The following is a 14920-nucleotide window of genomic DNA, read 5'->3' on the forward strand; positions in this document are numbered from 1 at the left end:
ATTCTTCTATTCTAATTGTAGCTACGTAATATTTTGTTTCTTTGAATAATGATTCCTGTTTTGTAACCACAAAGTACTATGAGCCTGCCAAAATGAAAAGTATATATGATCAACTTCACAAGTAAAGATTGGGATTCAGCACCTTCACTTTGGTGTCTGTGTTGTTTCTCCACCTCCCTTTTGCCGACTCCTCACCATCCGTTTGTCTCCTGAGACCCCCTGTTGGAGCTGGACTCCAACAAGTTAACTTTTGTGCATGGTGAGAGAAAGGGATTCAGTTTCATTTTGTTGCATATGGATTTCCAGTTTTCCCAGCACCATTTGTTGAAGATGCTATCCTTCCTCCATTGCATGCTTTTAGCCCCTTTATCAAATATAAGAAAGTTGTAATTTTGTGGATTGGTCTCTGTGTCCTCTATTCTGTACCATTGGTCCAATCCTGCAAAATTATGAGTGCACACAGCTGTAATCCTAGCAACACTGGAGGCTGAGGCAGGAGGATCTTAAATTCAAAGCCAGCCTCAGCAATTTAGCAAAGCCCTAAGTAACTTATCGAGGCCCTATCTCAAAATAAAAACGGCTGGGGATATATCTCAGTGGTTAAGGGCCTGTGGTTTTGTCCTATCTCTGGGACAAAACAAAATTTTAAAATCCTGCAAAAAATCTCCACAACCAGATGGTTTCAGTGACAAATTTTAACATGCATTTGAAGAAGAGATATAACCAATGTTATACATAAAAAAAAAAACAACCCAGAAGTAAAGGGAATTCTTTCAAACTCATAAATGATAATCAGTATTACTCTGAAACCCAAACTATACAAGACAGTAAAAGAAACACAGAAAACATAGACCAACATCCCTCATGAATATACATGGCAAAAATTCTCAAGAAAATATTAGCAAATCAAATGTTTTAGTCAGCTTTTCACTTCTATGACTGAAAAGACCTAACCAGAAAATTTTAGAGGAGGAAAAGTTTATATGGGGGATCAGAGTTTCAGAGGTCTAGTCCATAGACAGCCAATTCCATTCCTTGAGGTGGGAGGTGAGCAGGACATGATGGTGGAAGACATGATGATCAGGAAGCAGAGAGACACCACTTGCCAGATAAAAAGCATATACCCCAAAGATATGTCCCCAATAGGCACCTCTCCAAGCCACACCCTGCTTGTCTTCAATTGCCACTCAGTTAATTCCATCAGGGGTTAATTCATTGATTGGGATAAGGCTCTCATAACCCAATCATTTCTCCTCTGAACATTTTTGCACTGTTTCACACTTGAGCTTCTGAGGGACACCTCACATCCAAACCATAACATCAAATTTGGCCATATATTAAAGAAGTAATACACCATGACCAAGTGGAGTTTATCCCACCATTCAAGGCTATCACTATAGTCCACCAAAGAGGAAAAAACTTGATCATACCAATTGGTACACTAGAAAAAAATTCAACATCCTTTCATAGTAAAAACTTTCTGCAAACTAGGACTAGAAGGGAAGTTACAAACAGAGAAAGGGCACTTCTAAAAAAAAAAAAAAACCTACAGCGAATCATACTTAATAGACAAAGACTGAGTACATTCACACTAAAATTAGAACAAGGCAAGGATATTCTAATAACCAATAATAATGAGGAAAAAAATCTAGAAAATGGGGGGGGGCATATAGACATAAAAGAAAGAAAACCGCCTTCATTCATAGCCAACACTATGTTAGAAATTAAAAAAAAAAAAAGCTTGGCCCAGCAGTGTACAGCTGTAATCCCAGGGATTTGGGAGGGTGATGCAGGGAGGATCATAACTTTGAGGCCAGGCCAGCCTCAGAAACTTGGGGACCCTGTCTCAAAATTTAAAAACGGGCTGGGGGTGTATCTCAGTAGTAGAATATTCTGGGATCAATCCGCAGTAGCGGAGGTGGGGTAGGGGTGGGAGGCTTAAGGCCCCTATATAAACTAGCAATGAACAAATGGGAATCAAAAATCAAAAATTCAAAACAAAACACGTTTATAATACTCTTTAAAAATTCTTGGGCAAAACAAAAAATTCTTGGTAAAAAGGAAGCAAAATACATGTAATGTCTACATGCTAACTACAAAAAGTTAATGAAAAGAAACTAAAGAGGACCTAAATAAATGGAGAAACAACTATGTTCAACGATTGAAAGACTCAATGTAATAGAGATGATCAGTTTTCCACAAATGACCTGCGGATTTAATGTAATTTCCAATCAAAACCCCAGCAATTCTGTTTTCCAGAAATGGACAAGCCAATTATAAAATTTCTGTGGAAATGTAAAGATAGACTTGACAAAACAATTTTGAAAATGAAGTTGTAAAAATCACACTAAAACTTAAGACCTACTTCAGCAATCAAGACAGTTGTAGTATTGATAGAGACAGAATAGAGGATCAGAAATTGGCCCACAGAAACATGGTCAATTGATATCTGAAAAGGTGCAAAGGCAAGCCTAAGGAGAAAGGTTAGTTTTTTCAACAAATGGTTGAAGAACTGGACATCCATATGCCAGAAAACTAATCTCAACACAATTCTTACACTTTATACAGAAATTAACTCAAAATGGAACACTGTTTTAAATGTTAAACGTAACACTTCTATAAGAAACAAGAGGAGAAAATCCTGGTAACTTGGGGTTAAACAAAGATTTTTTTTAGATGTTTACCAAAGCATGACTCCTAAAAGAAAAATTTGATAAACCGAACTTCATTAAAATTACAACTAAGGAAAAATACCATTAAGACAGACTGAAAACACAAGCTATATCTATACTGGAAGAAAATACTTTCAAATCACATATCTGATGAAAGACTTGTATTTACAATGAAAATCTCTCAAAACGAATGCTAAGAATACAGTTTTTAAAATAAGCAAATGAGCAAAAGACTTTAATACTAACTAAAAAAACATGTATGGTAAATAGGCACATGAAAAGATGTGCTTATTAAAGATATTCAATTAAAACCATGATGTGTTTTTTTACCACCCTATTAAAATGGCTATTTGTCTATCATCAATACCCAACCGCTTCAGTTTTAATAGTTTTAAAACCCTTGCTAAGTCATTGCTTTTTCTTCAGAATTGTTTTTACCTATATTTAGCCTTCTCTCCAATCTAATTCAACCCAGACTTCTGGAGTACTCTAGAATAAAAATCAAAATGCTTGTGATAATTCATTCAAACTGGTGGTAGCTTTCGGAATTTGAGGAGTACCACTTTAATTGGGCAGCAGGACAAGTATTATTATTCCTTTTTTACCAATAAGAAATAGACTTAGGGGCCGGGTGGGGTGGCACACACCTGTGATCCCAGTGGCTCAGGAGGATAAGGCAGGAGGATTGAGAGTTCAAAGCCAGCCTCAGCAATTTAGCCAGTTCCAACTCAGTGAGACCCTGTCTCTAATAAAATACAAAACAGGGCTAGGGATGTGGCTCAGTGGAGGAGTGCCCCTGAGTTCAATCCTCAGTACCCCCCAAAAAGAAAAGAAAATAGACTTAGTAATTACCAATATGAGGAACCCAGTGAAAGAGCCCAGCTAGTACCAGAAATAGATCTTCCGATCCCAGTTTTATTCTTGAGCCAGGCTGGATTCACAAGGTCTTATTTGCTTTCACTTATTCAGAAACCATCTTGACCTGCATAGGTAGAAAAACAAAGCAAATTCCCTGACTCTAACGAATCAATGAACTTCCAAGATAGTCATAAGAAATAAACAAGAAAGCCTAAGAACAATTTATATAAAAAAAAATTACAAAATTTTGCCTGCTGCGGTGGCGCATGTATTCTCAGTGGCTCAGGAAGTTGAGGTGGGAGGATCACTAGTTCAAAGCCAGTCTCAGCAAAAGTGAGGCACTAGGCAACTCAGAGAGACCTTGTCTCTAAATAAAATACAAAATAGGGCTGGGGATATGGCTTAGTGGTTGAGTGCCCCTGAGTTCAATCCCAGTACCAAAACCAAACAAAATTTCAAAATTTTTTTCATGTAACTAATACAAGCCTAAGAACCATTTTAATTAGACCTTAGTTAATTAAGCAACAAAAGTTTATCGATAGACTTTTAAAAATTATAATTAACATCTACTTTAAAAAACATTCTCTAGGCTGCATAATGAAACACTATCAAAATGAACCATACTTAAAATTTGTTCATAATTATAAAACCATCTATTCAGGGAAAGAAACTGTAAATAGCAGGCAGCTCAAAGGATAATTTTATTACTATTTCAGAAAAACAGTGACACAGTTTCTAAGAATTTGCATGTTCATTTCCTGTATGTGAAACCACAAAAGTGTAAAATATTTAATAATATTAATTTATTTTGCTATTCTTCCTGAAAAATGATTTCCTCCCTTTCTTTGTCTAATAAGTAGAGTGGAAGAAGTACTTTTCAAACTAACAAGTTTCAATTTTTTTAAAAATAGCCTTCAGTTAAAAAAAAAAAGTTATACTTTTAACATACCTGCCTATTTTCATAGTACCTACCTACTTTAACTAGTCACAAAATGTTTACATTGTTTTCTATAGGTAGGTCTAAATTGCAGGCAAATTTTTTTTAAACAATTTTTTTTTGGTGTGTTTCCTGCATTAGCCACATTCTCACCCACTCTTGCCACCAAACATGTACATTCAAGATTCCTGGCAGATGGTTCAAGAACATTCTGCTGCTGGTAAAAAAGAAACTGCCACCTACCCAAGACAGCAATTGCCAGCTGTTTACTTATAGACTTCTTTTTGGTTAAGAAAATTTTAATAAATTCAGGTCACTCATCTGTTTCCTTTATCCAGAAATCTACTATCTTATAGCTAGACCTACAGAAAATTACTGTGACTACTGATATACCACAGATGTCTTTAAATGTCAGTTTAGTGTAAATTTTTTTTAACTGTCCAAGTAGATACCTCTAATGACAATTAGGAGATAACATTAATTGACACATGAGATAGAAAAATAAAAAGGCATAGTTATGTCTTTCAGAAAAGTTCATAATCTTTTTTTATTTTTATTTATTTTTTTGGTGGTGCCGGGGATTGAACCTAGGGCCTTGTGCATGCTAGGCAAGCACTCTACCAACTGAGCTATATCCCCAGCCCCCAAAGCTCATAATCTTAAGAGATCAAGAATTATGCATTTAATTACACATAAAAATAAGCATTATACAGACATACATGTCACTATTTGAAATCACGGAAAATTTTCATTGGTGCAGTGAACATAATTGGAGCTTTATAAAGAAAATTAATTTTTAAAGTTGGACAGAACAGAATTTGAAAGGAATAATGCTGGAAGATTTTTAGAAAAATCATATATATTTGGACCTAACAGAGTGGTGCACATCTATATTCCCAATGAAGTAGGACTGAAAGTTCAAGACCAGCCTCAGTATTTTTTTTTAAGCTTTATTTTATTTATTTATTTATATGTGTTGCTGAAGATCCAACCCAGGGCCTCACACATGCTAGGCGAACGCTACTGCTGAGCCACAACCCCAGCACCCAGCCTCAGCATCTTAGTGAGAACTTATCTCAAAATAAAAAATTAAAAAGTCTGGAGACTTAGCTTAGTGGTAAAGTCCCCCTGGGCTCAATTTCCAACACCCAAAAAAAAGGTGCAGGCCTGTAATCCCAGTGGCTCCCGAGGTTGAGGATGAAGGATCTTGAGTTCAAAGCCAGCCTCAGCAACAGCAAGGTGATAAGCAACTGAGTGAGCACCTGTTTCTAAATAAAGTATAAAAAATGGCTGGGGATGTGGCTTAGTGGTTGAGTGCCCCTGAGTTCCATCCCGGGTAACCGCCCCCCGCCATAATAAAATATCCTTAGAATCACGATTAAACAAAAGTTTCATATACACATATGCAAACAGTTACAGCAATTCCAAAAGGAACCAACCTAATCTAAACCCACTGTTTCTAACCTATAGGCCAAGGAGTCAGTGGCACAGTTGCATGAATGCACACACAGGAAGCATTGCAAACAGTCTAAGACATTTCTCTCACATATAATTCCACTACTTTTCAAATATAATAGTATAATAAAACACAAAATTATTTGAAAGCATAGGGTTTTTTTCCCTTTCCATTATAATTCCAATCAACCAATAATTTAAAAATTTTACAATTACATACGTATTAGGAGTATGGGATTGCTCATATTCAAAATAGGCAGGGGCCTTCAAGCAAATATACAAGGTTCCTTCTAGGTCTTAAAATTCCATGGTTTTAAGGAACTAAAAACTCCGTGGTAAAGTTTTTCGAACTATTATAAATATGTATACATATGTACATATAAATAATGTGCCAAGCACTGGAATAGATTCTGTTTCAAAGATGAAATGACATGATTTCAGACTCAATTTCAAGTTCGCAGAACAGACAGATAAATGAACAAATAATACTTCCTAATAAATACCACCAAACTATCTGAAGCGCTTTGTCACCTGGGGGAGTCTGAGAAAATCCACGAATTAAGTTTTGATAAATGGCAAACAGGGACAGATGCTACAGTCCTATAAAGAGAAAGAGCTGTGAAAAATGCACGGCACTTTTGGAAAAAACAGCCAGTGTCTGGTATGGTTGGACGTTAAAGTATCTGGAGAAGCAAGTTGAGACTCTAAAAATATGATTGAGACAGACTGTAAAAGATCTTGAATGACATGCTTGATAATTAGGACTTGATTCTGTCAGCAATACGGTTACTTGAAAAGTTTAAGGAGAGATGTAAACAAAATGTATGCCAGAACTGTAAGGACGTTAACGGGGAAACTAGTTTGGGGTAGGTGCAATAATTCTGGTGAAAGAAGAAACAATACAGTGCAGTTTAACTGGAACTGTGGATTCTTGGGTTTCTAGTTTGGATGTTAGGACGTATACTGGTGTCAGTATCAGTATCTGGGATGGAATAAAGATGAAAACCAGAAAAAAAGAGTAATATCTCTTGGATGGCGGTTTCAAGAAGGGAATGGTCATCTGCGGCAAATACTGCAAAGGGGTAAACTGGAGGAAAAAGGGTCCCTTTCCCTAACCCTCAAGGTGGGTAAGAAGAGAAGAAAACAAATACGGATGGTACGGTGCGTCCACAGGTTTGGGGCCGAGAGTTTCTAATAAACTTTCCGTACCTCCATTCCGGAAAGAGGAGCTCAAAGCTAAGCACCGGGCTGGCTCCCAAGAGCTGAGACTGCGAAGTGGCCGGGGCCGGAGAGCCGGTGGTTCTCAAGTGGCACGCACCGAGGCAGCCCACAGGCAAAGGAAGCTTCCGACTCGCCTACGCCCGCTCTGGTCCCCGGGTTTATACCACTTACTGCGCTCTCAATCCCTCGCAGCCGTCGGCTATGGAGATTAGGACCTTTGACGACCGGGTCTTAAGCACCCAAAGGAAAAGACTCCGCACCTCTGTTCCGCGTCTTCAGCGAGCAGACGCAGAATCCAACAGAGACAGCACAGACAACTGGCAAGTCAGCAGGGTTCAGCCCCATCACTGACCCGGGATAAACCTCCGCCGACCGTCCCCGACTAGCGCTCCTTGACTGCCCCAGTCTCGCGAGATTTCCTCCCTCGCGTTACCGTGGAGCAGAGCCGGCCGCTCGCCGCTGATTTGCGGGAGAGGTAGGGGCGGGGCCTTCCTGTGTCCCTCCCTATTTACCCACTCTAGTTTTAGCTCGTCTTCTCGCTAAGTCTCGCGTGTTTTTCTAGGGGCAACGGGCCTAGGTGAAGAGACAGAAAAGCAGACGCGGGAGGGTGGGTGCTAAGCCTATGGGTTCTGAACCTAAGGGGTTGTGGCCTGTTCAGCGGTGCTGTGGTTGGTACTTCACTTTTGGGGACACTCTTAGGTCGCCCGGATCATTCTTCCCAAAGGGTGATTGGGTAAATTAGTGGGTAGAACATCTCGAGGTTGGAGGCAATTTTTTTTCTCATTGGCTCCGCCCTCTTCCTGTTTGGCGTCTTGTGCGTCGGTCCTTGGAGGAGGAAGAGAAGCTTGGCGGGGCTGTCGAAGAGTGCTTTGCGCAAGCGCGAGCCCGAGTATGTGAGTGTGTGTGTATGTGCACGCGCACGCGCGCACTCCTGCATTTAGGAAGCCTGGGAAGGACCGGTGTTCTGGAGATGTGCGGGGAAAGCGTAGTCCCCTGGTTTTGGTACCAGACACTCCTGACTGTGCGTTGATTCTCCCACCCTCCCAGCCAGCAGCCTTTGCCAGAGAGGCACAGCCTCTGTTCGTTTTCACTGCAGGACCAGGCACGAAAGTAAGCGAACCTCGATTCTGAGGTCTTCCCTATCCACTCACCTTGTATTACCCCCTTCCCAACCCCCGGCAGAGTGTGTCTAGGAGGTTTCTTAAAGAGAGTTTTGCATGAAGGGGAGATGTGTTTTGAGAACAGAAGAAAATAGCGGTCGTAAAAAGACAGTTCGTTTTGATGAACACTTTTCCACTGCTTAACATGTGCTTTTGGAATGTGGATTTGTCTATTTAGTATTTTATTAGTGAAGTAAGAGAGTATCTCATGCTCTGTTTTAATAAGAAAAAGTTTAAAAAGTTCCTTTTCCCCAACAGTGTAATTGTAGCAACCAAGTTATTCTGTTCTACATGGAAATTATTGTGGTCTATCAAATGTTAAGAAGAAGAATGAGTTTGGGGTCCTTATCCTAATACGAACACCCGATATGCAGTTATCTTGGGAGTTGTTTATTATGTTTTGGGCTTTACTTTTGCTGTCACGTTCCTTAATTGTTAGTTTTCCCTCACTCCACTCACCTTTTTCAGAAGTCTTGAAACTTTTTTGTTTGTTTGTGTTTGGAGGGAAGCTCAAAATTGCTGACTTAGAGGTTTTTATATATCAATGTCAATTAAGATAACCAAAAGTGTATTTGAAGAGTATTTATTATTTTTCATGTTTGGTAAATATAAGGGAATCAGATACAATGATATATAAAATGTTTTTTTCTGACAATTTTAAGTTATTTTAAAAAGCAAAAATAAAAAAATTATGGAATGTAACTTTCTGTGCCTGGTAAAGTGACAGTCTTATTTGAATTGACCCAGTTGCTTTCTGGTCCTAACCCTGGTAAACATTGTCATTAAACTTTTCCTTTGTTGGGCAAATTTCTCTGAACATATTTTTAATGTCTCCTACCAATTTTTTTTTGTGTGTGGAAAAGTCCTGTTAGTTAGAAATAATTTAAGATATTACATGTTATATATCACCATTTAACTAATGTACATTTCCCCATATAGGTTAAAAATGAAGATTTTTTCTGAATCTCATAAAACAGTATTTGTTGTGGATCACTGCCCTTATATGGCAGAATCATGCCGACAGCATGTGGAGTTTGATATGCTGGTGAAGAATAGAACCCAAGGAATCATCCCTCTGGCCCCAATCTCTAAATCATTGTGGACTTGTTCAGTAGAATCTTCGATGGAGTACTGTAGAATAATGTATGATATATTTCCATTTAAAAAGCTGGTGAGTATACATTACAAACAAAATTTATGATATGGGGGGGATATACTTAACTGTGTAAATAAATTTGTTGTACATTTGACTTAGAACTATTTATTTACTACTTAAAATGCACACAGAACTGCTATTTGGGATAAATATATTATAGATATTTAATTGGAACCAGTAATAACAGCTGGTAACTATTGCACACTTACATGTGCCAGACATGTTTCAAAGTGCTTTATATTTATTAGCTCCTTTGATTGTCACAACAGTTAGATGAAGTAGGTACCATAAGTATTGAGGCAATTTTAATATGTAACAACTAATATGGAACAAGCACCATTGAGAATTATGGGAGCCCAAGCAGAAGGAGCATTGGCTATAAGCAGTTTCTCTACTTGTGCTGGTATGTTGCCAGCTGTATATCAGTTTTGTTTATTACAGTTGTGGTGTTCATACAAAAACTGAGGTAAAGAAACTTGTCCCTAGTCACATAGCCAGTTAGAGATAGAGCCAGAATCTGAATCTAAGCAGACTGGCTGCTTGCCATTCTAAAGAATATATACTAAACTGCTTAGGATTTGCCCAACTTAAAAAGAAATGCTCTTAAAATACTAAGTTGGGGTTAAGAGTGTAGCTCATTGGGAAGCTCTAGGTTTAATCCCCAGCACCAAAAGAAAAGGAAAGAAAGAAAAAATGATGCTAAATGGAATTTTTTTTTATATCAAGAAGAGAAATTGATGATTAATAGAAAATTTAAGTATTAAAAATTATCTTTAGGTTTTATTATCTCAGATGTTTTATTTTGGGAAAGTCATTTGGTTAGCCACAAGTGGATGATGTGCTCTCCGTCTCATTTGCAGCAGCCTGGGCTGGGACCTAGCCAATTCTTAGACTGGCAAAGATAGCATAGTCACAGCTAAGGTGAATATAGAGAGTCCAACATTATGCATTCAGATATATTCCAAGTTAAAAAATAAGTTCCTTATATATTTATAATTTTTGGCGGGGGAGGGTACCAGGGATTGAACTCAGGGGCATTCAACCACTGAGCCACATCCCCACCCTTTTTTTTGTATTTTATTTAGAGCAGGGTCTCACTGAATTGCTTAGCATCTCATCGTTGCTGAGGCTGGCTTTGAACTCACGGTCCTCCTCCTGCCCAGTCTCCCTAGCTGGTGGGACACAGGCTTGCGCTGTGGCACCTGGCCCTTTTGAAATTTTTGTGCATCCTGTATAGATATATAATGAGGGGAAGAATAGCATCTTGATTTTAGGCACAGGCTTCAGTTCAAATCCTGGCATCTAGCAACCAGCAGTGTGACTTGGATAATATTTCTTAATCTCTCCAAGCCTTAGTTTCCTCCTATGTAAGTATTATACCTATTTTCTCGCTGTAAGATTTAAGTGAGATAATCTAATAAAGTGGCTATAAAATTTATTCCTGTCAGATAAACATTGGAGAAAAGACCAATTATCAAACCTTTTCTTTAAAGAAGGAAACTAACATTTCATGTATATTAGGGAAAAAAGATCATATCATCCAGGGGAAAAAAAGAAATTTCTTCCTCCTCTCAAAAAGTGACATAGTCACTTGATATATTTTCTAATATGTTCCTTATCATCATCCTACCTGGTAGTTTTTTGTGGTGCTGGGGAGCAAACCTAAGGCCTTTCGCATTCTAGGCAAGTGCTCTACCACTGAGTTATATTCTCAGCCCCAATAATGTTTTTTTTTTTTTTCTTTTTGTATTTTACTTTAGTAAAAATAATGTATTTCAAATCCATTATTTGGCTTTCAGTGGTCTGAATTACTGAGTGCTCTATAGATAAGGCTATTGCCCTATTTGTTTGAACTTTTTTCCTGCTACTCTGCTTACTCTTTATTTTTTTTTATTTTTTATTTTTTTTAAACTCTTCTAAGGGTACACACTTATCAACTTTTGCATTTGCTGTTTGCTGTACCTGGAATTCTCTATCCCTGTTTTTTTCAGTGGCTAGTTTCCTTTGGTCATTTTAATTTTCTCTAGATTGCCACTTTCTATAGAGAGCCTGTGTCTCACAACCCGATCTAGAGTAGCTAACAACTATTTTTCATAGTATTTATCACTCTCTGAAATTATCATGTTAATTTGTATTCTTGTTGCAATGCTCCTTACTTTGTCACATTCCCCATTCTAGACTTCCCCCACATTGTGACAGAATTGTTTTATCCATCCCTATAGTACCATGTCCCCACTGCTAAGAATAGTACCTGGTATAAGCTAGGCATTCTGTTATTATAAAATGAATGAATTAATCAAACAATGAATCAGTGGTAGAAATTGCATATTATATTAAAGTATGGTGGTTAAGTAAAATTATAGTTGAATATTAATTGTTTCTTTGACATCTATTAGGTGAATTTCATTGTGAGTGACTCCGGAGCACATGTTTTAAATTCTTGGACTCAAGAAGACCAAAATTTACAGGAGGTATGGTTAGGTTTTAAGTTGTGGCTGTTTTTGAAAATTATCTAAATATGGCAATAGTTTTTTTAAAAAAAGTTTATTTATTTATTTATGTCCATGTTGTATTTATACATAGTTTTAAAATTTCCAGTTAAATTAAAAGAAAAACAGCTTTCCATTTCACTCACCCTCTCACCCCCAAACATCTTTCACTTCTAGTTTTTCTGATATATATTTTCATATTTCTAAACAACATATTTTTACTCCTACTTATTGAGGTCTCAATTTATAATTTATCTATTTATCATTATTGTTAGGATTTATCTTTTTTATATTCCCTTCACCCATTCCTTTCCCTGTTTTCTCAGAATTATTATATCAGAATTATTGGTTTGCTTAAAATTTCATATTTCTGTTATAATGTCCACATACAGTGTTATTCACTATTATGCCAGGTAATATCTATGATTATTTGTGCAAATTTTTATTTATTCCTAGAATTAATTATTTCCTTTTTTCTATGTTTGCTTAAACTTCTCAGTATTTTTATTATAGATGTATTAGATAATTTAACAGTTTGATACCTTCACGAATTACTTCTTGAAGCACAGTCTGAACTGGCACTTTCTGGGCTTACTGCACTGCAGTTATCCTCTTTGCTCTAATTTTCAGGTCTCATTTTTCTCTCTCTGTAGTCTTTAGTTTTGGTAGAGGCTCCAGAATTCCTGTAACTTACCTTACTTTTTTTTTGATATTTTGAGCATAGAAATTCCACATTGGAAGTATATTTTTCAAAAAATTTTGAGGACATCATTATACTGTGTTACACCCTCCATGATGCTCTTGAGAAGTCCAGTATCATTTTTCTTCATAATTTCTGGAAGCTTTTAGAATTTTATCTTTCCCACTGTGTGTTCTGAAATTTTTTAGTAATATATCTTAGTCTTTTCTCATTCATGGTGCTATGGCTTATATTCTTCAGTTCAAGAAAAAGTCCCTGTGCTGTATCTTTGATAATGTTCTTGTCTATATTCCGTGTCTTTTTAGCATACCTATTAGTGGGATTTTGAATTTATGGGATTAAATTCCTTATTCTTCTCATTGAGCCTCTCTCTGGGTTCTACATTATTTGAATCTTTTGACTCATATGGAAATGTTATTTATATTTTTTACATTTCCAATAACTTGTACTTACATTGTAACTATATCATTTTTATCATCTTTTTCTTACTTTACGGGTATAATTTTTTTCCTCTTTTAAAAGAATATGACACGGAGCTGGGGTTGTGGCTCAGGTGTAGAGCATTTACCTAGCATGTGTGAGGTCCTGGGTTCGATCCTCAGCACCACATATAAATAAATAAATAAAGGTATTGTGTCAACTACAACTAAAAAATATTTAAAAAAAAAAAATAAATAAAAGAATATGACACCTTTTGTACCACACAGAGTATTTTAAACCCTGACATATAAGTCCCTAATAAGATAAAGCAAGACAGAAAGTTTATCTAATTAGAAACAAGGTACACCATCACTTACTGTCTTCAAACATTATTGCAATTTAACTTCCACAATTTGACAAAGTATTCATGAAATAATCTGCAGACTAGTTTTAACAGACAAATAACACTTTTAAGCAGACATGACTGTCCCAAATTATTTATTAGGTATGAACCTTACGAACATCATACTTATGTTAGTGGTAACGGTGGAGCTGGAGAGTATTGCAGCTTCTCCAAGCTGTACTGTGAGAACCAGCAATAGTGTGGTGGAATTTGTGGCCCTTCTCAAGGCCACAACTCTTATGGCCTGCAGATGTTAGACCATGCATCTCCCTGTGCTTGTGGACTGTTTTGGTGATCCACTGGGTGTCAGGATTTCTTCTGGTAGCTTTGTGGAATGGACCAATAAAGAATTTGTGGAATCTTCACCAGCCCAATAAGAATTCAGGACTCTTAGAGCCCCACTGCGACGTCCATCTCACTCACTACAGACTGAAGGCTTCAAGCAAACTTTAGCTGGTTAATACTATGATGGACAGGCGTGCCATAGGTTGCACCCTTAGGAAATGGACATTTGTGGCCACCGCAGTGCACATGAATGCTGCATTGTATCTGGTCAGGTTGGGTGGGGAGCCCTGTGGAGCACAGAGAGCTTGCGGTACTGCCAGCCGTGGACCCTCAGGAAAGTGCATCACATCTGACTGCTTCTTCCTCCATAGCTCCTGGATGTACTTGTATATGCCCATCTTGTCTTACCTGATGGCTGCTACCAGACCTATGGGTGTAATATTTTTTATCTGGAGCCATTAATTATGGTGTGTTTTAAGTTTTTCTTTGATCCCTTTGTGTTCTCAAGAGTTTTTTTCATGTTGAGGCTTTTCTTAAATGCCTGATGACATTTGTCTATGCAATCTTATTTAAAAACAAGGCATTAAACAGCAGATTAGAAAATCTTTATGTTGGATTAGGCATTGCTGACTAAGCTTCAGAGGTTAAGACAGTTATTTTTGCTGAGGAACTTCCAAATGTCAGAGTTAACAGATCATCTCTCTGGAACTATTTGTAGTCTCCAGAGAAGATCTTCTACTATTCAAAGTTTATATTCTATAAACTTTGTAGGTAGCTTTCTGGAAGCAGGAGGGGATGGTTTGTTCTGTCATTCAGTGCGCAGACATCCAGGTTGTATTTAAATTTTTCTGTTTTGAGTCTAGTACTTTGCTAAATGATATAGTAGCTACTAGCCACATTTGTGTATTTAAATTTAAAAATTTAATATAATTAAAAATTTAGTTCTCTTATAGCACTAGCCATATTTCAAGTGCTCAGTAAGCCACACATAGATAGTGGTTACTGTAATAGAACAGACAGAGAACATTTTCAACATCACAGAAAGTTTTGTTGAGCAGTGCTGGTCTAGTAACTTACTCTTATTCTATGCTGTGCTTTGTGGTATCCATGCTTGGTACCTTTCTGTTTTGTGCCCACTCACAAGTGTAATTCTGTGTGGGAGTG

General features: G+C 37.3%; 2 protein-coding genes and 1 pseudogene across 18 annotated transcripts in view; 1 reads left to right on the top strand and 2 right to left on the bottom strand.

Moving 5' to 3' along the window:
- Fgfr1op2 (FGFR1 oncogene partner 2) overlaps window positions 1-7555 on the bottom strand; it is a 29454-nt gene extending 21899 nt beyond the window's left edge. For 5 of the 11 annotated variants that reach the window (XM_027934137.2, XM_027934128.2, XM_027934138.2 and 2 more), the window contains exons 1-2: window positions 7315-7555; window positions 3525-3654 (exon numbers count right to left, since the gene is read on the bottom strand). The gene's annotated coding sequence lies outside the window, so the exon portion shown is untranslated. The other 6 variants (XM_027934131.2, XM_027934129.2, XM_027934134.2 and 3 more) reach the window with 4 other exon arrangements.
- A 158-nt stretch (window positions 7556-7713) lies between these two features.
- The window catches only part of Ints13 (integrator complex subunit 13), a 29502-nt gene continuing 22295 nt past the window's right edge, over window positions 7714-14920 (top strand). For 6 of the 7 annotated variants that reach the window (XM_071610044.1, XM_071610042.1, XM_071610045.1 and 3 more), the window contains exons 1-3: window positions 7714-8253; window positions 9243-9474; window positions 11856-11930. In XM_071610044.1, the coding sequence (XP_071466145.1) occupies window positions 9250-9474; window positions 11856-11930 (300 nt within the window). In that variant the 5' untranslated portion in view covers window positions 7714-8253; window positions 9243-9249. The remainder of the gene's footprint in view (window positions 8254-9242; window positions 9475-11855; window positions 11931-14920) is intronic. The other variant, XM_071610043.1, reaches the window with a different exon arrangement.
- LOC114091614 (large ribosomal subunit protein eL15-like) lies at window positions 13603-14154 on the bottom strand (annotated as a pseudogene).

This window comes from Marmota flaviventris, chromosome 3 (assembly GCF_047511675.1).
Source record: "Marmota flaviventris isolate mMarFla1 chromosome 3, mMarFla1.hap1, whole genome shotgun sequence".
Classification (NCBI taxonomy): domain Eukaryota; kingdom Metazoa; phylum Chordata; class Mammalia; order Rodentia; family Sciuridae; genus Marmota; species Marmota flaviventris.